Source organism: Chaetura pelagica, unplaced genomic scaffold (genome assembly GCF_000747805.2).
Source record: "Chaetura pelagica isolate M959 unplaced genomic scaffold, ChaPel_1.0 scaffold260, whole genome shotgun sequence".
In the NCBI taxonomy this organism is placed as follows: domain Eukaryota; kingdom Metazoa; phylum Chordata; class Aves; order Apodiformes; family Apodidae; genus Chaetura; species Chaetura pelagica.
Genome location: NW_009951940.1, coordinates 906,509 through 931,901, shown reverse-complemented (window position 1 = coordinate 931,901; position 25,393 = coordinate 906,509). Strand labels below are relative to the sequence as shown.

At 40.7% G+C, this 25,393-nt stretch overlaps 1 protein-coding gene across 1 annotated transcript in view; it reads right to left on the bottom strand.

Annotated features, from left to right (window-relative positions):
• The window catches only part of PTK2 (protein tyrosine kinase 2), a 153,016-nt gene extending 129,678 nt beyond the window's left edge, over positions 1 to 23,338 (bottom strand). The window contains exon 1 of the mRNA XM_009996612.1: positions 23,281 to 23,338. Within this exon, the coding sequence (XP_009994914.1) occupies positions 23,281 to 23,338 (58 nt within the window). The remainder of the gene's footprint in view (positions 1 to 23,280) is intronic.
• Positions 23,339 to 25,393: the final 2,055 nt, after the last annotated feature.

Below are 25,393 nucleotides of genomic sequence, written 5' to 3'. Positions count from 1 at the left end.
GCAAAGACTATTGTTCTCCAAACCCACTTCACAAAAGTTTCTCAGTACTGTAAAGAGTTACTCTACCCTTGGGGAGCAGAACAGAGCAAACTAAACCTGGTCTGCTGATAATTACGGGCTCTGATAAGATAATGCAGTTGTTACCAAACTCTGATGTTTTTTATTGTTCAGAGAATTTCCTCTACTGTGGCTGAGTACTTGAGGTTTAGGAAAGTATATGGGAGACAGTTAACCCAGATTTAAAGATAAAGCTTTAAAAAAAACAACCCCAAGCCCAAACAAAACCAACAACACTGCACTCCACAGCTTCTCAAGTGAATGACAAAAAAGCTTTTTCTGCTTCTTTCTGGCTTTACACATTTCGGTTTTGAATCACAGAATGGTTTGGGTTGGAAGGGGCCTTTAAAGGTCATCCAATCCAGTACCCCCTGCAGTGAGCCAGGACATCTTCAACAAGAGCAGGTTGCTCAGAGCCATAGATGTTTCCAGGGACCTGGCTTTCACCACCTCTCTAGGCAACCTGTTCCAGTGTTTCACCACCCTCCCTGTAAATAATTTCTTCCTAACACCTAAACTAGATCTCCTCTCTTTCAGTTTACACCCATCACCCTTTCCCCTGTCACTACAGGCCCAGCTAAAAATCTTCTATGTGTCTTTCTCATAGGCATCCTTTAAGTATTGAAAAGTTGCAACAAGGCCTCCCTGGAGCCTTCTCTTCTCCAGGCTGAACAACCCCAACTCTCCCAGCCTGTCTCCAGAGCAGAGCTGCTCCAGCCCTCTGATCATCTTCATGGCCCTTCTCTGGATTTCCTCTAGCAGCTCCATGTCCTTTCTGTGTTGGGGGCTCCAAACTGGACACAGTTCTCCAGGTGGGGTCTTACAAATGCAGAGTAGAGGGACAGGATCCCCTCTCTTGACCTGCTGGCCCAGAACATGCTGGCTGCAACACCCCTAAGTCCTTCTCAGGGCTGTTCTCAATTCATTCTCCCCCCAGCCTGTATTTTTGCTTGGAACAGCCCAGCCAAGGTGAGGACCTTGCACTTGGGCTCAATGAACTTTGAAGTTGGCATGGGCCCACCTCTGAAGCCTTCCCTTCAGCATGTTGACCACAGGACACAGGTTGGTGTCACCAGCAAACTTCCTGAGGGTGGACTCCATCCCACTGCCATGTCACCGACAAAATGTTAAATAGCACCAGTCCCAGTACCAAACTTTGAGGAACACCACTTGTCGCTGGTCTCCATCTGGACACTAAGCTGTTGATCACTACTCTCCGGGTGCAACCATCCAGCCAATTCCTTAACCAGTGGTCTATCCATCAAATCCATATTAATTTCACACTCGGAATTCCTTAGAAACATCCATAACACATCTCACATCAGACAGTAAGCACCACACGAATTTCAAGCTCAATCAATTTTCACAGTTTCCATTAAATCCTGCTGTAGCTCACCTTGCAAATATTAACTTTATTATCTCAACCTCACAGAAAGTAAGGATGTCAAGTACAATTTTAACTCTGTTCCCCGTGACAAAGCTTGCATTTTCAGGAGTCTGTTAAGAGTCAGCATATTGCTGACTTTTGGTATGACATCTCTGGAAACAAAGATACATATATATAAGTAATGTATCATGACATCACGGTTGCTGTTAGACCCAAAGTGCATGACTCCCTATAATCCTTCTTTGCAGCACTTAAAAGACACTTTTCCTCTAAAAAAGAGTCACAGTGCATTCGACTACATGTTGATGGTTAAGTGGCACCACTGCATGCCTGGATTGCCTGGTGATGACAACAGTCCCATTCCCAGACAGAATGGAATGGTGGAAAAACCAAAGTAGTCAAAGCAGCACCACAGAGCACGCACAGGAAAGCAGCAGCAATCAGGCCAAGGGTGCAACATGCTTTTCTGCATTTACCTCATGCTACCATCTTGTTACACATTTCAGGACACAGACTTGAAGATGAAACTTTGAGAAAACCATCAGGCTTGTTATTTCAAATTAAGGACAAACACAGAAAGAGAGGAGGAGAATGGGTGTTTTTTCTCTACTATCACTTTTGCCTTCAGAAACAGTAATTGTAGCTGTTTCCCTAAGTCACACTGCAAAGTCCCTGTTTGTTTCCTACTGAGTTTATCTTTCTTGTTCTCCTTTCAGCTAATGCTGATGTTCAAAAGCAAAAGAAAAAAGCACTAATTCTTTGTTCCACCTTAGACATCTCTGAGCTATATTCACTCCTCTTGGTAATATTTGTTATGAGTACAGCCAAGAATGCATTTATTTCTCTGGCTACCTCTTTTCTTATCCCTCCTGGACATTACCCTCTCCCTGCTCCTCCAGATACATCTTTTTCAGTATTTTATTGGCAGTCAAAAAAGCACTGATCAAGGCCCCTGGGTAAAACACAGCCTGGCCAGCCACGTTAAAAAAAAATGTAAAACTTGAGTCATTCTTTATTTTAGTATAAATTGACACACCAAGAACAGCCTAAGACTGCCAATTCCTCTGAACACTTCTCTTCCCTGGAGAAGATTCATAGAATCACTGAATGGTTTGTATTGGAAGGGATCTTAAAGATCATCCAGTTCCAATCCCCTTGCACGGGCAGGGACACCTGACCAGGTTGCTCAAAGCCCCATCCAACCTGCCCTTGAACACCTCCAGGGATGCAACCACCCTGAGCAACTTGTTCCAGTGTTTCACCATACTTGAACTGAAAAACTTCCTCCTAATGTCCAACCTAAATCTCTCCTCTTCCAGTTCTGATGCATTACCTCGTCCTCTCCCTACAAGCCCTTGTAAAAAGTCCCTCCCCAGCTTTTCTGTAGGCCCTTCAGGCACTGGAAGGCCACTATGAGGTGTCCTCAGAGCTTTACTACCTAAACAGTTTCCAGCTCTATGTCTCAACACAGTTCAGAGCAGAAATACAGAATTAAGTATCATAGAATCACTGAATATTAGGAGTTCGAAGGGTCCTCCGAAGACCGAGTCCAACAACCCCTGCCAGAGCAGGACCAAAAAAATAAAACCACAACCACAACCAAAACAAACAAAACACAAAAACAAACAAAAACACCACAACAAAAACAGCACTTGGGATGGAGAGAAACAAATCTGACAAACAGAATTATGCATTCAACAATTCAAATTTTGAAGATGTCTTACAATCTTGTCCATTCTGAGACATTCAAAACTGTACATATTCTTCTCATTAAGAATCCCACTGGGATAAGTCCTGACACACCTTGAACACTCAGCTTAACCCAATTTTACTGTAACATTGCATAACCTGCACTCCCAGCAATTCCCTTTGGAGTTGGCACCAATTTCTATATTTAATATAACAAATTTAATAATGATGAAACATCAGGTTGTGTTGGGAATACATGAAAATCAATGTCTGTGTATGCTTTAATTAGAACAAGATATCTAGCTAGACACTTGCTTAATTTCTCAACAGCAGTCTGAACCTTCACTGTAGGCCCTTGGCACCACTGAAATCCAAGTAAACACCAATCTCCCCTTACATTTTATGTTGCTGATATTCTCAATTTCTCTAGCAAATTGTAGAGAATTATACATTTTCTTAAAAAAAAAAAAAAGCAGCACAGAAGTGAACAAGTAACAATTTTGTATTTTTAAAATAAAGGTTCAAGTAGAATTCTATTTGGAATTTGTACCACTGGTTGGCAGCAGCCTCACCGATGAGCACTAAAACAAGAGAGTGCAATGACAGGACAAGGGGCAATGGGCACAAGGTTCAAGTTAAACATGAGGTAAAACTTCTTTACCATGAGAGTAACAGAGAACTGGAACAGGCTGTCCAGAGAGGTTGCAGAGTCTCCTTCTCTGGAGACATTCCAAACCCATCTGGACACATACCAGTGTGATCTGCTGTAGGTGATCTTGCTCTTGCAGGGGGTTGGATTAGGTGATCTTCAGAGGTCCCTTCCAACCCTGATGAATTCATGACTCTGTCATCACTTTCAATACTATTTTCTGAAACACTGCTCTATGGAGGCCCTACAAAGCACATGATCATCTTCTAAACAGGTTCAGGAGAAGCAGTGTTTTCTGTCTTTCTAGAATACCAAAAGCAAAATATAAATTAGAATTAGGGATAAAAGTAAGTGTGTTTCTCAGAAAGCAAGAACTAGAAATGCCTGATCTAGAGGCAGTTATGGAATGGAAGGTATTCTTCAAAGCTTAACACGTTTGAGTCTGACTACCATTTGACTTTAACCCTGCCTTTCCTAGTTTTAATTACTGCAAGATTGAACATCTCTGCCTTGTATTTCAAAAGATTCAACTTTACAGGCTTTTAAGTTTTGATCCCCTTTAATATCATCTTAACTATGTTTGTTATCCTGTTTTCCCTGAAAACCAGCAGCACACATCAGATAAAGGCACTTAAGTGCTCAAGAGGAACAAAGCATGACAATAGTCAGACTGTGCTGTCTGACAATGGCCTACTACAGAAATCAGTGACCTGTAAACAATTCCACTTAAGCCTATTCTGGCTCAAGTGTTTTCCAAAGCCAGTAATGAAAGTCTCTGGAATATCGGAAGAAATTAAGAAATTAAGTGATTCTTAGTAAAGTAATTGAATGGCAGTTAAATGTAAGCTGACCACCATCATTCTCCCCCCAATTGCAAACTTTTTGGGATTATGAGAGACTTTGTGTATCTCCACTCACATGCACATCCCAAAAATAAAATCAGTTATTTCTATAGTTGGGGTTGTTGAAACTGGGCATGGCCAAGTGCCTTCTTGCATCCTCACATAAGACTCTGAAGAGCAAACTGGGATATTCCCTTTGATGCCCTTAAGAATCAAAGCTCTTTGCTCCTCAAAAACTCAAGACTGTGCTGTGGTTGAGAAGTTAAAACACCAGCCACCATTCTTTCTACAGGTATTAATTTCTCTCAAAGTCTCCAGCCACTGAAGAGTAAGCAAAATTAGTCTAAGGTATAATGCCTGAGAAGAAACCTGTTGGTAACCTCCAAGATTCATGTGATGACATGATAATGAAATAGACACAAGTCCAAGCCTCTGGTGACTAGCAGGTCTCAGTACTCTGATGAAGTCAAGCTAGGAGACATGCTCTACTTCAAGATTATTGTTAAAAAACCCAACTCAACACAGCTTTAAAAAAACACTTTAAAACATGCAATCAACTCAAAGACCATCAGTGCCCTCTCCAGACTTCCAGAGTCAATGCTAATGATTCCATATTGCTTTGTGGCAGAATAAGACTTATGGATACTTTACCAGTGGATCCTCGTGACACGCTGTGTAGGGCTGAATCTAAACTCAGGCCCTCTGCCCTTTCACTTGCTATCTCATTGCAGCTGAAATTCCCCCTTGAACATAGTCCCTGTGCTCTCCCCATAAAACAAAGGACTTCTGTCCTGCATATCTACCGGGAGGACCACTCACTGTCTTTGTTTTCTTAATACCAATGGAGTTCATGCTTCTGACTCTTGTGGGTTTTTCCAGTGAATGTTTCATTAGGCCTTTGAATAGAACCCACAGCACTTTATGAAAGGATCAAGACATGCATGATCCAAGGAAACCCCCTTGGCCCTCACCAAAGCCATTCAGTTTTTTACCTCCAAACTACTAACACAGGGTTACTGAACCTTCCTTGAGTTTAATTACAGAAAATAATGTTTAATATAGTAGAGGTTCTGAGGGTCAACATTTGCATTGCACTGAGACATAGGGAAGTCACAATTTTAAGGGGAAGTTGTCACTTATGTAACTTCATATGGATATAAAGTGGGTTCAGAATGGGGGTTTCCTCAGCATGCAGTAAATGGGGACAGAAGACAACAGCTCACCAAGCAACTGATTTCATAAATTTTAGATTTTTTTCTATAACCACGTCCATTACGTCTGCCAGATCAGCCAGAGATTTGACTTTTGTACAAGACACAAGCCATCAAAAAGGTTAAAATTTCTGAAGACTGAACTGTTGCATTTGGAACGTTCTATTTCCAGCTGAGTCCATATTTCCTCAAGTTTTTCAACAAGGAAAAAAAGCTATTCTCAAACTCAGTATTAACCAGCTGAAACACATTTACTTCAGGACGTCCATCAATGAAGTTCTCCAAAAGAGAAACTTAGTACTTCAAAGGATAAGATATTGGTCTGTGGTAGAAAAATTAATTGGAACCCAAAAGAGCTTGGTTCAATGCCCTACAGCAAGGCAAGTTTTGTTACAATTAAACTTCATTGGTTTTGTCACTTCAAATGGAGGAAGGAATCATGCAGGAACATCTCAAGACCATTTGAATCATAGGATGTATGGCACTGTATTCCTCTCCCCTGGAAAAAATCAGTAGTAAAATTCAGTCTTCACACATTCTTTGTCAGCCCAGCAGCCAGCTAAAGAGCACAAACATAATGACAGATCTCTCATCACTCATTTAGGTCCAAACCCATCAGCATGCTGTCCCTCATCGTGCAATGGTATTGAAGGACACAAAGAATGACTGGTGTAAAACCTTCATGGTTAAGAAACCTGGGGAAACCTAGTAAGCAGGATTTACTCTTTCCACAAGAATTTTGTGCACCTTTTTGTAATATATTCGGTCACAGGTGGGCATGAAGAAGACTCTAAAGATGAAACTGTTACCTTATAGTGCATTTTTAAGTGCATTTTTATTCTATTGAGTTATTTCTCTGGAAACAATAAATCAATTCCCCACCACATCACACTGATGAAAGATGCAACTTGTGAACAACAATCTGACCAACAGCAGGTGGTAATAAATTAAGTTGGTGCTAACACAAACAAAAGACTCCGTAAGCCAACAATCCACACAGAGCTATCAATCCAGTCTTCCCACAGTTCCTATTAAAACATACAGAAATATTAATTTGAGGGGCTAAACACATGCAGATTTTTTACAAGTTGAGTTGTACATGGCCTGAAAACACAATCTCTTCTAAAAGGATCCAGTAATTAAAACACGTTTGCATACAAGCTTCAGGTAACAGAGTTTTATATAATTGTAATCTGTACTCTTAATATGCTTAAATTTATAGTGAGTACTTCATAGTAGCTAGAGAGAAAATATGAAAACAATCTCTTTCAGCAAGTGTATATGCTTTAATATATCTGAAATACGTATTTCTGCACAAAACCAGAATATTCTTGTGACACCTTCCACACTACAACAATGTGGTTTATTATTCTACTTTACCCCAAGGTAGGGCAGAGTAGAAGTCAATGGAATTTCCACCACATCTTGAATACTGCCCAGAAAGTCCATAGAAGTGCAACTAAAATGACTACAGGGCTGAGCAGCAGCCACGTAATGGGAATGTAAAAAGCTGGGACTCCAGCCAAGACCTTGATTGATATGTACAAAATCCCAGATGATGGATAAATGGAACGCTAAAGCAATCTTCTATGAGTTGCAGTCAAAAGACCTGTAAGTTTCAGTCAATAGGAGGTAGACAGCAGATTGTGGAGGCAGATCTTAGCAGCAAATTCAGAGAGGTGCGGACAACGGGCACGTGAATGGACATGAAAAGACAGTTCAAGTTCTCATATGGACTTTAGTGTTCAATCGGAACAGGAATTTACGTTTCTCAAATCTGCTTCTGTAAGAAGCTACAGACAAAAGAACTGATCTATTATTGTTTCTGAAGAATGTATTTGCACAAAGATTTGAGTCAATTTTTCAGAGGCAAGTGAGTTGTCATCACAGGCAGCTGAACCAACTTAATATAACCAATTTGTTCTTGCTGCTGCCAAAGCCACGGAGCTTGCTACCCCTTTTCTCCCTGCCAAGCATTTCCTCATCCACTCCTCCTGACCATGTTGCCCTTGCTTCCCTTCTGTGGCCTCCTGCTGCTTCTTAAATGGTTTCTGAGCTGTTTTTACTAACTAAGATTGAAAAAGTCAGACCAAGCTGCTTTCTTCTGGTTTTGTTGGGGGGTTGGCTTTGTTTTGTGGGTTTTTTCTGGGGAGAAGATGCATTGAAAGGAGGTGAAGTGGCTCAGAAAAGCTCTACAAAAGCTCTGGAGCCAGGACAAAATAGACAGCAAAGGCACATGGTCAGTGGGGAGGAGGATGATGCCCACATTTGGCAGCTGCAGAGATGGTTGTTGGCTCACTGCTCTTCTTGGACTAGATCCTGGGGCACGGGGCAAAACAAATTTATCAGTGGGAGATAGAAACCACCTTCCTCTGCTCTCCCAGTGGGCTGGAGAAATGAATTGAGTTCTGTGTCAGTGAAACAGCTTTTTTCAGTACAGCTGCACCAATCACTTGTAGCCCTAATCTGACAGCTTTGAGTCTGACACCAAACTATCAAATAGCATTTATTGATCTTCAATACTTGGTCAAGAGAGGGATGAAGGACGGAGGAGGAGGATAAAGGACTGGAAGGAGAGGAATTCTTCCATTGTATTGATTAAAGGTGGCAAAAATAATTTGGTTTAAATACCAATATTAAAAATTGTGTCAATTTCAAGTTCAACCTTATTTTTTTTACCCCTCTTCCTTTAAAGCCATTTATCAACTATTAGCTGGGATCCAGGTAAGTGACCAACTAAACAGGCAGATTTGAGAAACAGACCCAGACTTTTTACCAGTAATGCACTGAAATGGCACAGAAAAATATACAGAATGTGTCAGAGTGAACAGAAAACAGAACAAACATGAAGACAGAACAGGGAGGAGCTACTGAGAAAAACAAGTAACACCCTCAAGTCAGAGTGACTGAAGTTTTTATGGTGCTCAGCAGCAGGTTAAAAAATGAGAATCCAGCTTCCTGGCTGAACCAACCCTCACCCAAAGCCTCACCTGCCTCCCCATGGAGGATCCTGCTAGTCTACTAAGTACCTATGTACATGGCCTTAATAACTAAGATGAGTGTTTCTTTAGGTCACCAACGTTTGTACCCCTTACCCTGCATACTAAATAAACAAAGAACAGAAACTGCAGGTGACTCATTTATTACATCTTAATAATGAAAAAAAAAGTTTTTACAGTAATGGCTTTGCTGAACTTCAAAGTTTTGTTTCTATAACAGACTTAAAAGATTGTGTATAATACAGGTTATGTATTATATACAATATTTTACATACACACATTATATACAAAAGATTACATAATCTAACAAGGCCTAAGTGTAAGGCCTCAACATACATTAATTGCTTATCATTAATTTAAAATTACTGTTGTGTTTCCTGACATTGGAGCAACACAGAAAATTTATCTTGTAGTGATTTCCTGGTTTGAAGTGTTGTTTTTTTTTAAGCTGGACAATTACAGCTGCTCAAGTATCCAGGGCTCAATCCACAAAAAAGATAACTCAATCTGATGCTACACACACTTGGAACATGCACTTGTCCAGTAATACAAGATGTATGTGAAGGAAGAGTAACAAAGTATGGAAAGTATGGTTGTGAAATACCAAACACACCCATGAAAGTGTATCAGAGCTTCAGGTTTTACTATTGAGGCCTTGAAAGCAGTCTGAAAGTGGGGGGGAAATAGTCTAATTACCTAGTTTACTCAAAACAATTACGAATTCCCCTTGTTTACCAGCAGTGTTTACTAAGAGGTTTGACAGTAGTTCTGGTACTAGAGGAAGTTTTATCATTTGATGCATTCTTACCAATTCAATTCATAATTCAAGTAATGTAGCAGAAGTTGTTGAAATTCTTGGGGAACAGAATAGGCAAGTAGGTTTGTTTGTATCTGAAACAAGGCAGACAGTGATAAGCACCTGTAACTTGCACTTAAATCAACAAAGCATCCCAAGAGTTAACTATTGTGGCACCATCTACAGACCTTCAGCCAGGGATCAGAATTTAAAGAGGTGGTAGAAGCACCTGTTAAAAGTAACTTTTTGAGCAGAGACCATTTAAACACAATAGAACACGCAAGTTTAAAAGAAAAAGGGTTAATTTGAAATACACCTGGCACAGTCAATGGCAGCATAAGCACATCTAGTCTGTGATTATTTCCCAGGATTTTGTAAATGTCAAAGCACGGTTTAGAGATGCTCAGCATTTGTCTGAAACATGATGCCACCACGTTTTAATCAGCTGCAGGGTTATTTCACCAAGCAAATGAAGTGAGTTTCATAGACAGCAGGCACTCAAGAGTAAAAACTCATTTACAATGCAGCAATATTCTTTTGGAAAATACAACACTGCTCAGAGGAGGGATGGAGACCAAAAAGAAGTGATCAGAGAGGCAAACAGCAAAAAGCAGAGCTTGCCAGGCTTGGGGAGTATTTTTGTTCCACCTGATCACATTGGAACTGGGACTTTACACCCCTGAGGGACACTGTCCTCCACACAGCCCTGCCACTGGCTTTTGGAAGGTGCAGTGTCAAGATCCTTTCCACACAAAGGTCACATCTGAGACATTAAGAATTAATAAGATTTGCTCCAAAGAAATAAGCTGCAAATTATTTTCACACTCCAGAAGGAAATTTGTTTTCCCACTTCAAAGAGTGAATAGAAGAATAGTTTGCTAATATAAAGCAGAGTGCAGAGCAGCATACAATGAGACTTTTGAGGTTTACTCTACCCCTGCAGGTAAAAAAAAAATAAAAATCAACCTCCTGAACAAACACCCCCAAGGCACCAACTTTCATTTACTGCAGTGCTACACATTCTGAAAGTTTTAAGAAAAAGCAAATCCTGATTCATTTATTTGGCAACACTAATGCCTCATTTAAGATATCAGTTAATTAAGAAAATGAAAACACTCCTGCTCCACTCTCCTCTTGAAAAATGGCTTTTTCACAGCAAGAATCAGAACCACAGGGATTGGTAGGGACCTCTGAAGATCATCAGGTCCAACCACCCTGCTGCAGCAGGAACATCCAGGGCAGCTCACAAAGGAACATGTCCATACAGGTCTTGAAGGTCTCCAGAGAAGGAGACTCCACAAACTCTCTGGGCAGCCTGTTCCAGGGCTCCATCACCCTCACAGCAAAGAAGTTTTTCCTCATGTTGAGGTGGAATTTCCTGTGTTGTCACTTGGTGCAGTTTCCCCTCGTCCTATCACAGGGCAACACTGGAAACAGATTGGCCCATTCTTGACACCCATCCTTCAGATATTTGTAGACATTAGTAAGGTTCCCTCTTAGTCTTCTCGAGACTAAACAACCCCAGGTCTCTCAGAGAGAACCTTGTATGACAGATGTTCCAGTCCCTTAATCATCCTTGTAGCCTCCGTTGGACTCTTTCCAGTAAATCCCTGTCCCTCTTGAACTGGGGAGCCCAGAACTGGACGCAATACTCTTAGGAGGGCAGAGGAGGAGAAGAACCTCCCTTGACCTCCTGTCCACACTGTTCTTAATACATCCCAGCACAGGCTACTTCACTACTGTACTTCATAGCAAAAGCGAGATACACACAGACTAGGTGTTGCTGTAAGGGAAGACAAACCCTTCAGGCAGAGATGCCAGAATGTTTCCTTACTGCAGATCTGGCAGCACAGCCCACCCCCATTTACTCACTTGTTTCAGCTACTCCCTACCCATGCTCTTGCTGAAGGTCAAAAAGCTACATTTCTTTCAAAATGTCTTCACTGGAGTTGAGGTTTCTGTGGCCAACTTGAACTATGGATGATTCCTCCACCCCCCATCTGTGCTTGGTTTTTTTTTTTTAAGCCAGAGAACTGAAGATTCTTCATATTTTCAATTTCATCAAAACAAACTCAAAACTCAAAGAGTTCAGAGACAAAGACAATTGATAATAAAACAAACACAAACCTGTTTCCCTTTCTCTTCACATTCATGATGTACTAGGTTATTTGTTAAACAAATCCCTCATTCATTTTAGAATTACACAATGTCTTGGGTTGGAAGGGACCACTAAAGAGCACCTACTCCACACCCCACCCCCCCCTACAATAAGCAGGGACATCTCCAACTGGATCCTGTTCCTTTGCACATACAAATTCAGTCATTTTTGCAATACTTAAAAGGAGAGGACTTTAAAAACCTAACTTTTTAAAACCCAATTCACTGGTGTGTCTGTCTCCAATTGTTAAGCATTTTGCTGGTGACAGAAAATTAGGTCTAAAACAAATCTGAAATTAGGAGCTGTTGCTTTTACAAATCAGGTTCATGGGCAGAAAAAGACACCAAATACTTTATTCTTCATTATCATGAAGCAAGACAATTTTACTAGTGGATTTGTTCTTTCAGAGTTCAATTTTGAAAAAGATAATAGGTTGCAGAGCATGTATTTCATCTTAAACTTACAGGTTTACCTTGATGTTTTGTTTTATATGGTGTTTAACAAAGGTATGTACCAATATAAAAAATTTAGAGATAAATTATTCCAGATAGAGTTTGTCAATTCCCTTGAACTCCCTGTTTGCTTATTTAAATACAACAAAATTAATATTGAAGTGAGATAAATTATTTGGAAATATCCCTAAGAACATGTTGTTTTGACAGAAAGCTCTGAACTTAAAATTCAAGTTACTACAATGTTTATACCATCTGCTCTTACATGCTAAACAAAGCAGTTCACAGTGATAAAACCAACAGCATCTCAGTGGCCTAAAAGGAGAGGAAAAGGGAAAGAACACAAAGAAGTAGTAACCAAAGCCAGAAATAACAGTCCACCTAAATACAGCCTGCCAAATTACACTGTATCACCAATGTCAAAGAAACCATTTGCCATAATTAACAAGTCAACAACCTGAAGTGTTCAGGATCTACCCTTCTCTTCAGTTTGCCCTTGATTTTGCAAAGCAATGACCATGCCTACAGATTTCCCAGGAGAGCAGCAGATTTGAATATACATCATGTTCAGGTGATAAGCACTGGAATATGTGCATGCACACAGATAAGGAAGGAGGAAGCACCAACCACCTAAGATGAACTGGCCCTACAAACCTGTTTAAAACTGCAGTCTGTCACCAAGGACACATTTTATGAGCACCTTTACTGCACTGCAGTAGGTTAAATGTCCTTGCAGGAACAGAAGCCTACGTCCTCTCTACTGCCTGCTCCAAGAAATACTTTTCCCATCGGACTAAAGGAACAAGAAAAGTATTTTTATGTTCAATTCCAACAGAACTAGAACAATGTTAATGATCTGAATGTAGTTTGGATACGAAGAATGAGGAAAGTCTAATAAAAAGGAAAAGATACCTCATGGTAGTAAGTTCCAGGAAGTTATAAACAAACTTCATATGATGATTTCAGGGCTGAAGTATCACATACACCACAGACACTGAAACAAAACTAAAATTCACAACAACTGACACATCTACAGTCCAGGTACCATTCACACTAGCAAACAGGAATGGCTCCCACTCCCCCAGTGTGTGTGATTCACACTAATTGAAGTTCACTGAACTTCTTGTTTATGTTCCTTTCACTGAGCAGGAAAACACTGACTCAAAGCACCACTGACTGATTCTTTTAAAAAAGCACTAAAATAAATCATTACAGCATATCCACAGTTTCTGTAGATTCACAGACACATACTACAGGGAATCACACTTAACAGAAAAGTAAACTTTTTAATTTGGTGTTTGCTTTTCTACCTCCCCTTTGTCTCCAAATACAGTGTGTTCATACTGAACTTCTCTGAATGCCTAATACCATATTCAAGAATGACAGAAGAGATGTGAGTGCAGGTTTCAAAGCTGGCTTCATTTCTCATTCTTCTGAAGATGCAGAAGCCTTCATAGCCACTGAAATGCATACAGAAACCTGAGATACTGAATGTAAATATCCTAAAGTTAGTATTTTGGGAAGCTCTAATGGTAATCATCTTCTGTATTCATAAATACATACCCACATACAATTCCATCTTATAATGAGTTTCAAAATATATAGCTCCAAATATGAGGGGGTTTCCCCTTTTTGATGAATTTTACTTGTTTGCAATACTTTCAAGCCCATCCTGGTTTATTTTTTGTTTACAGAACTGTGACTTTAACATTAAAACACAAAGTGGAGATAAAGCTACATTAAGCAGTTATGAGCTTGCTTTTTTTTTTCTCATGCTGAATAAACATTCATTTAAAAATAAATCACATGCTTGAAAATGACAAACAGGTCCTCAAATCCATTCGTCAGCTCAGCCATCGGATTTTGAAGAACTTCACACCAGGCTGGTGATCAACACATGCTTTTCTTTAAATGCCAAACTGTAAGTGTTTCAGCAAAGCAACTCTCTACTTCAGTATTTCCCCTAAGCAGAAGTGAGCGTCGTATGACATAGGAGGTCAACGGTGTGGAGGTACAAGCAGTGATCTTCACTGGCTACTGCCAGTTCATGATGCTGGTGCCTAGGGGCAACACTCCTGCAATGCTTAACTATACTTTCATCTTTCCTCACCCTTCTTTAAGGAACCTGTTATGCTTTTCTTTTAAACAGTGAACTAAGGCCCTGCAAGAAGTACTGAGGAGATGCTTGCAGCTATTTTCATCATTGCTCTGCGTGACAATATCAACTTTCTCAAATCTATTGCCACTTTCCAGTCAATGTTTAGCAACTAAAACTATTTTCTACTTAGTGTCTAATCAGGAAACATAAAAATAAGAAGTTGACAGAAAATAATTTATCTTCTATAGTAGTCCTTCTTGGGATATATTTTCAGTGAGGAATATTGTTGTTAACTAGAGGAACAGCAATGGAAATGTAGGCAGATGGTATCTTGAAGAAACAAAATCAGAAAGAGTAAACCCCAAAAAGTAATATTAAAGTAAAAGTAAAACATTCTAGTTAAATTCCCTGTATCTACAGAAACCCTGAATATACATCACCCTTCTATCCTAGCAAATTTTGCTAGTAAGGACCCAATATAACAGTGCTGAGCTGCAGGACCAGCAGCCACACTGGTGGATGCCGTCTGGAACCCACTTCCCACGAGACACGAGGTGCTGTGCAGCTCAGTCACACCTCTGGTCACTCAAGTAACTTGCCCTGCTTTTCCTACAGTACAAAATGGGAATAACACACTTGAGCTTTTGTATAAAGTGCTTTAACTAGTGGAGAAGGTGATGGACAGAAATAAAATCGGAGTGTGCTTGTTTCTGAATTCAGATTTCACTTATTACCAGCTCATCCTCAGTGACCACCAACAGTCACTGCCCCCTTGCAGAACAGACTGGACACAGAACCAGCATTAACTACTTCCCCTTCCAATTGTAGGAAATTAGCAATTATGGAGCAGAGACATTTAATTTCAGCACAAACAATCAGAACCCTAAAAAACTGCAAGTTTAGAAATTACTTGCAGGAGGGTTTACCACATAAATTGTTGGGTACCCATAGAAGGTGCTGCTGTTCTGGCTGCAATACCTTTCCTTCCATCACTGAGGTTTAGCATCTCTAACCTGTACACATGTATCACATCCAGAGTTCTGAAAAGGAGTGAGATGTTACAGATGAGAGCAAAATGCCAAACGGATTCTTACTGCACCTCCAGATTGACAAAAGATATGCTAAATTATGTTTAAACATGGGAACTTGATAATTGAAGCATCATGCCAACACCACTGGCCAACACAGGTCACACAGCTTGTTACAGTAAAATGAGGTAAGTGCATCTCAAACCAGTAAGACGTTTGTTCAATACCAGAGCAAACTAGAACTTATACAAATCATAGAATTACTTTGGAGGAAAAAAACAAGTAATGGACATAGAATCACAGAACGGTTTGGGTTGGAAGGGACCTTAAAGATCATGGAGAACCAACCCTCCTGCATGGGCAGGGACACCTCCCACCAGACCAGGTTGCTCAGAGCCCCATCCAACCTGCCCTTCAACACTTCCAGGGATGGTGCAGCCACAGCTTATCTGGGCAACTTCTGCTAGTGTCTCACCACCCTCCCAATAAAGAATTTCTTCCTAAGAGTGCACCACAATCTCCCTTCTTACAGTTTAAAACTATAACGGTATCACAAGCCCTGGTAGAAAGTCCCTTCCCAGCTTTCCTGTAGCCACTTCAGAGACTGGAAGGGGCTCTATGGTCTCTCTGGAGCCTTCTCTTTTCCAGGCTGAACAACCTGTCTCAGCCTGTCTCCAGAGCAGAGCTGCTCCAGCCCTCCAAGCATCTTTGAGGCCCTCCTTTGCATTCACCCTAACAGCTCCATATCCTTCTTGTGTTGGAGACCCCAGAACTAGACACAGCACTGCAGGTAGGATCTCATGAGAGCAGAGTAGAGGGAGAGAATCCCCTCCCTTGACCCACTGCCCACACTTCTTTTCATGCAGCCCAGGACACAGATGGTTTCTGGGCTTCAGGAACACACTGCTGGCTCATGTTGAGCTTCGCATCAACCAACACCACCAGGTCCTTCTCCTCAAGGCTGTTCTCAATCCATTCTCCTTCACCCAGCCTGTAACTGAGCTTAGGATTGCCTTGACTCACATGCAGGACACTTAGCCTTGCTGAACTTCATGAGATTGACAAGAGCCCACACATCTCCAGCCTGCCAAGGTGCTTTTGGATAACATTTTCCTATCCAAGAACTGATTATGCCTTGTATCCACTTCAGTTCATATTTTATATTATATACTCCATGAAATTGTGTGCATAGATTAAAAAAAGAAAAATGAAAGCAATGTGGCTGAAGGACTTTTGCTTGGTAGCAAAGCACAAAGATGCAACTCCTTCATGTCAAGGACAGAACATGAACAGAGCAATGACATTCTCCTACCTCTGTATAAGAAAACCTCAGCCATTAAGTTCTCCCACTATAATTAGAGGAAAAAATCCTTAATATTAGAAAGCATAGATTTAGAAACACAAAAAAGCCTACCTTCCGCTAAAACCTGCAGTTAGAAGACACAACATTAATACACTGAGCTGACAGGCACTACTGCTATCTGCCCATCCCACCCCTGTGCCAGAGGGGTCTTGGCTATAACAGCTGAACAGCTTAGGGTGCAAATCCTCCACTTGTTCATCATTCACAAGATAAAAGCAGCATCCTAATTAGCATTGCACTGGGTGAAGGACAGACACCCATCTCCCTGCCATCTGAGGTACCTTTACCCTCTGGTAAAGAGCTGGGATGGATATCTGCAGCACACACGTGTTCTTCCACCTTGACAGGTACAGTTATACACAGCCATACATCACAGTCCTGTGAAGCCCCCCCTTTTATTTCTGCCAGTAACAGAACACTGCAATCAAACACCTGAATGGACACAAAGCTGCTGTTCAAGCCGACTGGCAAGGCAAGTTGTTGTATGGGAATCAGCAGTTATGATCACACTGAAAAGGTTGCTATACTCTCAAGTGTCTTTGCTGCAATTCTTCAGTTTATCTTGACCAACCATCATGTCACAGACTAGACAAAACCCTCTTTGAGTTCAACACACTAGGATTTCAGGAATTCAATTCCATCTAGTATCTCCTCAAGGACAAGAGACTATTGCTGAGTTGCAAACTTAAAAGCAGAAAGCCTAGGAGTAGAGCTCAAATCTTATTGCCCCCAGCAGAGAAGCTTCAGGAATACATCCAGTTCCTTGCCATCCTCCTCCCCAGAAATCAAAATTTAACCAGACTGCAGACCATTACTCACCCTGCAGCTACTTCTGATAAAATAGTTCTTTGCCCTAATAACCTTCATATGCTTCTTAAATTATAAAACTCAACAGTGTGAGAACACAGGCCCAAATCCTGCCAATATTCAGTCAAGCGTCATCCAGAAGTAGCACAGATTAAATGAAGAAAAGTCTGGTTTTACTGACAATCTCAAGCAGAACTGGCTTAGGTCAAATTCTTACAGGAACCAGAAAAGAAGCATGTAATGAAAGGAAGGCACTGCTATTTGTTAATCATTAGTCAGACAACCCACAGGGTTCACATTGGACAAGGAACACTATAGTGAAGATTATCTGCATCTTCTACAAGCCTGAAAAGCAAAAGCTTCTCATCAGTGTTTTGGACACGTTCAAAATTACTGTTTCTGTAACTCTCCCAATTCTGAAAGGAAACTGCCACATCCCAGGGGGCCCATTCAGCTCATGGAACACACTAAGCACTGAATGCAGAGAAGTCAAGACTATTCCATTTCCTCTGACAGAAAGATTAAGTGCTACAGCACATCAAGCTGAAGTAAAAGTTTAGCTTTCAGTCTCAAAATGACTAACTTCAGTTTATGCTCTTCATTTGTTGAGATGACACCTCTACAGCTCTCCACAGAAGTATTTGCAGTTGCTGTAAGCTATGGTACCAAGTAATGGCAGAATTGCCTTCACGAAGGGCAAGTCATGCCTGACCAATCTGGTGACAAGGCTACAGAGATGGTGGCAGAGCAACTGACATCATCTACCTGGATTTGTGCAGGGCCTTTGACACTGTCCCATGTGACATCCTGGTCTCCAAACTGACAAGGCATGGATTTGACGGATGGACCACTAGGTGGATAAGAGATTGGATGGCCACACCCAGAGAATTGTGGTCAATGACTCAGTGTCCAAATGGAGGCAGGTGACAAGTGCTGTTTAACATCTTTGTTGGAGTTAGGGACAGCGGGATTGAGTGTATCCTCATCAACAAGGCTAAGTGCAGGGTCCTGCTCCTGGGTCAGCACAACCCCAGGCACAAATACAGGCTGGGGAGAGAATGGCTGGAGAGCAGTCCTGAGGAGAAGGACTTGGGGGTGGCAGTTGATGAGAAGCTCAACATGAGCCACTACTGTGTGCTGGAGCCCTGAGAGCCAGTTGTGTCCTGGGCTGCATCAAAAGTGTGGTCAGCAGGGCCAGGGAGGGGATTCTGCCCCTCTGCTTGGCTCTGGTAAGACCCCACCTGGAATACTGTGTACAGCTCTGGGGCCCTCAGCACAGGGAAGACATGGAGATGTTGGAGAGGGTCCAGAGAAGGGCCACCCAGGAGACAGGCTAGGAGAGTTGGGGTTGTTCAGCCTGGAGAAGAAAAGGCTCCAGGGAGACCTTAGAGCATCTTCCAGTACTTGAAAGAGGTTCCAGGAAAGCTGGGGAGGGGCTTTTCACCAGAGAAGACAGTGATAGGACAAGGGGGAATGGTTTTAAAATGAGAGGAGAGATTTAGTTTAGATATCAGGAAGAAATTCCTCACTATAAGGGTGTTGAGGAACTGGAACAGGTTGCCCAGGGAGGTTGCTGATTCCCCATCCATGGAAGTTTTTAAGACTAGGCTGGATGAGGTTTTGTGCAACCTGGTCTAGTGGGAGGGATCCCTGCTCATGGCAGGGGGGTTGGAACTTGATGATCTTTAAAGTCCCTTCCAACCTTAATGTTTCCATGATAACTGAATTTTCTTCCTGTATTTAAGAGGAGGACACCTAGACTATAGAAAGAACTGGTTTTCCTTAGAAAATTCCTCAATAAAGAAAGAGACAATACGTGATTTGCAAAGTGAGACAAATTTAAATAAAAGAAGACAAACTGCCCATCTAGGTAGGTTCTAAGATTATGCATCTGAAACCACCAGCAAGGGAAACTATTCTGGAAAGCAGTGACAGTGCTTAGGAAAAGTATGAAATAATCTCTTCTAGCAAAGAAACAAACCTCAGTTATCAAAAGAAAAAAAATCCTCTTTCTATATGCCAGTAAAAGCATCACTTAAGTGCTGGGCAATCATCAGTTAATTCCCCAACCTCAGCAATCCCCATCAGGAAAAAAAATAAAATTGGCATCATTAATTCTCAACATGGATTCAGCAGTAGATATTGCAGGAATCTCATTTATTTTGCAAGATGATGAAATCTTCATGAATGCTACAATATCTTATGACTGCTATAATCAAACACATTTATTATGTGCTGTACTTAAGCTTGTTTTAGCAGAACATTTACAAAGGCATTTCCTGATGTCTCCAGCATTTGCTGTGCTAGTTTATACAAGTCAGTAGCTTGTACAGGCTTGCCTACTGTCATGTGACATTGTATATTAATTTACTGATGTCTTCAGTTTTTAACAGACTACCATGAACAAACATGTATACAGTCATAAATTCAAGGATACTAGTGAGGTTTTCTTTTTTCATACCAATAATTAATGAAATGTACACACTCTCTGCTGACACACTGAATTATTTTTTTTTTACAAGACATGAATTTGCAACTATTCCATTTAAGAATGTTTCAGCAAGTGGAAGGACTGAGATAAGCTGATTTATTTCTTACAAATGTAAGATCTGTCAGGAAAGCTCAGTTCATTACAATAGTTCTTCCAATAAAAGCTGTGAAGATCAGCTGCACAATGAATTGTGTTCACTGAAATCTCAAAAACAAGGAAAGATACCATCTCCAGTGTCTAAAGATGCTAATTTTGAAATACTGCAACTGTTGCCAGGCTAAGTGTGTAAGAATGATGCTGAGTCTGTGTGTCTATGTCTATATATATATACATATATATATGTGCCATACAGAAAATAAATACACACACAATGTGACTTGTGATAAAAATGTTCACATTTTTCAAAAGAAAGCTATTAAGGTCACAAACTCCCGTTTGACTCTTCAGCAAAAACGCACCATTCTCTTCAACACTGACTTGCAGACTTTGTCCTTCAGCCTTTTCTCAATGCATCTTCAAAAGGACGTTTAAAATATTTCATTTTCCTTGCCTAAGTTTTAGTTTGTCCCAGGCAGCTCAGAATTTAATTCCATGCTGGTTCACTGGCTCGTGACTAGATGCTACCATAGATAAGATCACACATCTCTGTTACACAGGGAACACAGAATGCTCTCCCCTCCCCAGTGGGTAAAACAATCACTTTCCTTTTCTGTGAAAATATCTCAAGCTCCATCTTGACCACTATTCCAGAAGTCTTTGAACAACGAACAAACCACCCTAAAGAGAATGCATCAGGACTGATAGCAGCATATTTCTACAACTTTTGAAGAATATCAATGCTACCACATGCTGCAGTCTTAACACTGAAACCCTCCTGCTTTTCCATACTATTTTCCACTTTTAAACATACACAGGCATTTCAGGAACTGTTTTTAAACAGCCTTTGAAAACTGGTGGTTTGATGAGATTAACACTATTTTTTTTTCCTATAAAGATTTCCAACACAAGAAACAGACACACACAAGTTGAAATAACAGATGCTTTAACAGTTTTCAAATCTTACACCTTAAGAAGCTGTAAGTTAATAATGTTTTGCAAAAGTTTAGGCAAATTCATGGTTTGGATGGAAATGGCTGATGCATCATGTCAGCTGACATAGCCAATGTAGTAAATCAGACTGTCAAATGTTAGACCAGACTCTTCCCAGTTGTTATGCCCTCAGAAGCCATGGGAAAAGCATGATATTTATGGAAAGCCCTAAAAAATAAGCAAACGTTTAGGAATGCCAAACTCCACCTATAGATCCACAAAACAGCAAGAGTAGGTGCTCCAGTAATTTAAACTGCAAGTCCCTAAGAACATGCAGCAGAACACTCAAGGCTAATAGATGAGCCTTTTTTCTTTCCTAACACACAACAGCTATTGTATTTCTGTGTTACACATACAGTGGCTGTGTCCAAAAAGTAAGAAATCATGGTTTAGAGACTATTTCCCTATATTCATGGTATTAGCAACTTCAGTTACTCTATTTCTGTCACCATGTCTCTGTCAGTGACTGCCTGTCATCCAAAAATCTCCACTGGACCAAAAATTACCACCCGAGGATTTTTCTTCTAGTAAAACAGCAGAGACTTATGAGGTGGAGATGAAGGAGAAAGAGCACTGAACTTTTCTCTTATGAATCCAACTATCTGGCTTACACTCAAGAGATCACCAGTAAGTTCTAACTGAAAACACCTCTGAAACAGTAGGAAACCACCAAAAAAACCCAACTTCTAATTGCTTATCACTTTTTTTTAATATTGCAACTTTAGCAGATTGCAGTAAGTAGGGTAAAGCTCCTTCCCAGTTTACTAAATACATTTCACAACATAACTGCCTTAGGCTTTTTCAGTTTTTTTGAATCAAGACAAGGTTTTTGCTTCTTCATCTTAAGACAATTTAGACCTCTTCATGCTAGTCTCAACAGTTGAATTCAAGAATTGTGATCACCCTCCACCAACTGCTCACATGGCATACACTTAACAACACCACGTCAATTTATTGTTCATAAATCATTAAACAGAGCTTTTCACATGGCAGATATTTAAGGAACTTCCTCTTTCTTGGGGTGTATAATTCACAGCCAAACAACACACTATCCAGCTATCTTGAACTGTTACATTTACATATCTTTCACTGAATTATTTTGCAAGCTTAAAATGGTATGCCCTGTGAAACTGAGGATAAAGGGTCACTGCCAAAAATGTGCAAAGTGCAACACATCACACCATTCAAAACTTCTAATTAACATGTCAGCATTGCTAATACTACTAAAGATCCACCAAAAACAAAAAAAAAGGATCTGGTTAAATTTTAAGGCAACTGAAGAACATTCCAGTCTATTGTTACAGTTAGAAAGACAACATCTCAGTATGATACTGGTGCAGATTTTCAGCTGGGAAACAAGTATTGCCTTCTCAGGGACAGAGACAACCCACTTCAGCATCCTCAAGTTGTAACCCAGCTTGAGGCCGTTTTTATTCCACAAGACCAGAGATTTTTAAGTTTCAAATTACTTAATAAGGGAAGGGGTGGAAGAGCAGCCAAAAACATCTTAGCCCTATTGCTACTGAAGTAATACAGACTTGCTTGCTGAGAAGAAACGTCAGTAAACAAAATACACACTCTCTTTAAATATTCTCCAATCTGGAGTATGCAGATCCAGACTGAACTAGAATTCAGTAACATTACTTTAGGAGTGACTTTGGCATAAAGAGGAGGGAAAACCTGCCTTGAATGATATACAGATAACATGAACACTTTATAAAGAAAGCAACTATCTTTTTCTTTGATTCAGTCCTACAGACTGACCACACAGGAGTGGCTGCAATTAGGTCAGCATGTAATATCATTAAGAAGATTGAAATTTTTTTTAGATTTAAGAACACTAAAAAAAGTAGACACACATTCTATATGAACACAGACTCACTAAAACATTTCAAAGCATTTGCAAAGAAGCAACATTTGCTATGAGATCACAACTCATACACGGAAAGCTTAATCTGTCACATTAAAAACAAAAGAGAACAGATCATTTAGAATGAATTTATGGATAATAAAACATCTATACCAAGATCACATTTTTAAGACATTATAAAATACTTTTAAAAGCTTTATCAATTTTTTCCTGCAGGTTATCTGAAGCTGTAACAGAAAAGCCCAAGATGGAATAAAACTATCCAAACTAACATATCTCTCATTAATACATTACCTTTCTTTGACTGTAGATATCTCACAGCCCTTATCAAAGTAGGCCAGATCCGTCTCATTTCCCTAAGGTTAAGCTAGTGAACTGTATTCAGAGTACTCATCAACTAAGGAATAGCCACCATTCAATGACAAATACAGCACAAGCTATTTCTCATCTGTCCTATTTTAATTTTTTTTTGGAGGCTGAGATTTAGTTTTTTTCCAGAAATCATCACAGTTGATAGCTGGGAAGATGCTGGTGCCTTTGTCCTCTTATGCAACTCCTGGTCTCCCCCCAACAGGAATAAAAAGAGATTACATGGCTGCTCTCCATTCCGGGGCAGAGAAGGCTGGGTAAGCAATCTTTCCTCAAGTTGTGTTCTGAGAACACTTCACAGGCCATCAGGGGAAGAGGGAGGGATCGTTTTTCATTCATTTTAGTTGCTGGAGTGGGTGGGGGTGGTAATCAATACCTTTTATCATGGCCCAATGAAGCCATCTTCTGCAAGAAGATGCTAGCCCTGCTGTTGTCATTCTCTGCTGCTGGAGCAGGAGGGAGAAAACTGGTATCTCCAGTACTAGCCAGCCTTGACAACAGATGGTAACAACTTGCTTTTTCTTTGAAAAGATTCTTCTTCCTTATTTTTTAAAATTATTCCCTGGGAAATACCTTCATTCTGACCCTCAGAATATCCCAAAGGAGGAGATGAATCCCAGTCTCATCACCCAGCTTATGGCACACACAAGAGCAGGCATTGCTATCACCCCTTCCTGATAAACAAGTTTTGCTAAAAGCTTCACTAAAAGCACAGCTTTGTTTTAGCTTTGTTCCCACCTACTGCTACTGTTTCATTAACTGTGATTCCACAGTGAGTTGAGAGACTCTAAACTTCATGAGACACTACCAGGATGTGGTGTTCAAGTCCTTTTTATGTTACTTCTAGGACGTGTGCTTCTGTCATGTGCCAAACACCAGTTTAGCCCCAAATGCTCAGCAAGGTACAAAATGCACCCAAAACAAAGACAACATGAAATGCTTCTTCGTGTCTCCTCCCAATAACAAGACAATAAAAACTATAAATACATTTACTGCTATATTTTGCAAGACAAGTAATCACCAGCTACGCCTAATAGCTCCTTAGAGTTCAGATACACTTCCCCTGAACTCCTGAAGGAACAGCCTCTGTCTGCAATCCAAGACCATGGTGACGCAAAACTTCACTGGCAGCTTCTCTTCCAAAACAGAAAGTACACTGAAATGAAAGTGAACACGAGGAAAGCGATGCTGACAATCGGCAACACTCAACCTTTGGATGTTGTTTTCCATCTAAGGAAGACTTGATTCTTTGGCTACTAACTGAATTTCTGCTGTTTTATCCCTGTCCTCTATCTTCATAGACACACAACACCAACAGACAAGTACATTCTGGATGGTAACAGGGTAAGTATCTTCGGGATAATGACATAAATGCAAGTTAAGGTAACAGCGTGAATGAGTTTCACATTTCCATCCAGTTATTGTGAAGCTTCAATTTCAAGTGAAACCCTCTCATTGTAATAAATGCACGCTTCGTGGCTCCTTATTGTCTCTTGGGGGGGAGTATGAATAAAGGTGGCGACTTCTAAGACATCAAGTTAAAAGATGTTAAGTCTCTACCTATAATATCAGCCACTTAAAACCTGCTGCTTCCAAAAGGCGCGTGAAAGCAGAATCACACTCACAGCGGTTTCAAGCACACAAAGATCAAGAACAAAGCCCTCAGACCCTCACGCCAGGGGAAGGAAAAACCAAACAGCCCGAGTGTTATTTCATTTCGAGCCATTCCGAAAAGCGGTGGGGAGGAAAAGGGAGGGGGGGAAGCATTACAGCTGTCAGGTGAAAGAAGCTCCTGCTGCGCATTGCCAGCGCATGACCAGAATAAGCTGATTCTTTTCTTGTGATAGGGGAAAAAAACCACAAAACCCTCTAATACCCACAGGTGGTAAAACATTAGATTAACGCGGGGGGGGGGAGAAGGGAAAAACAGATATGGAGTAAATAAATAAAGAGAGGGATGTGTACCTTTAGCCCAGCACATCGGGAAGGGGCTACAGCCGCTTTTCTCCATACAGACCGCACCTGCCGGCTTCGGAGC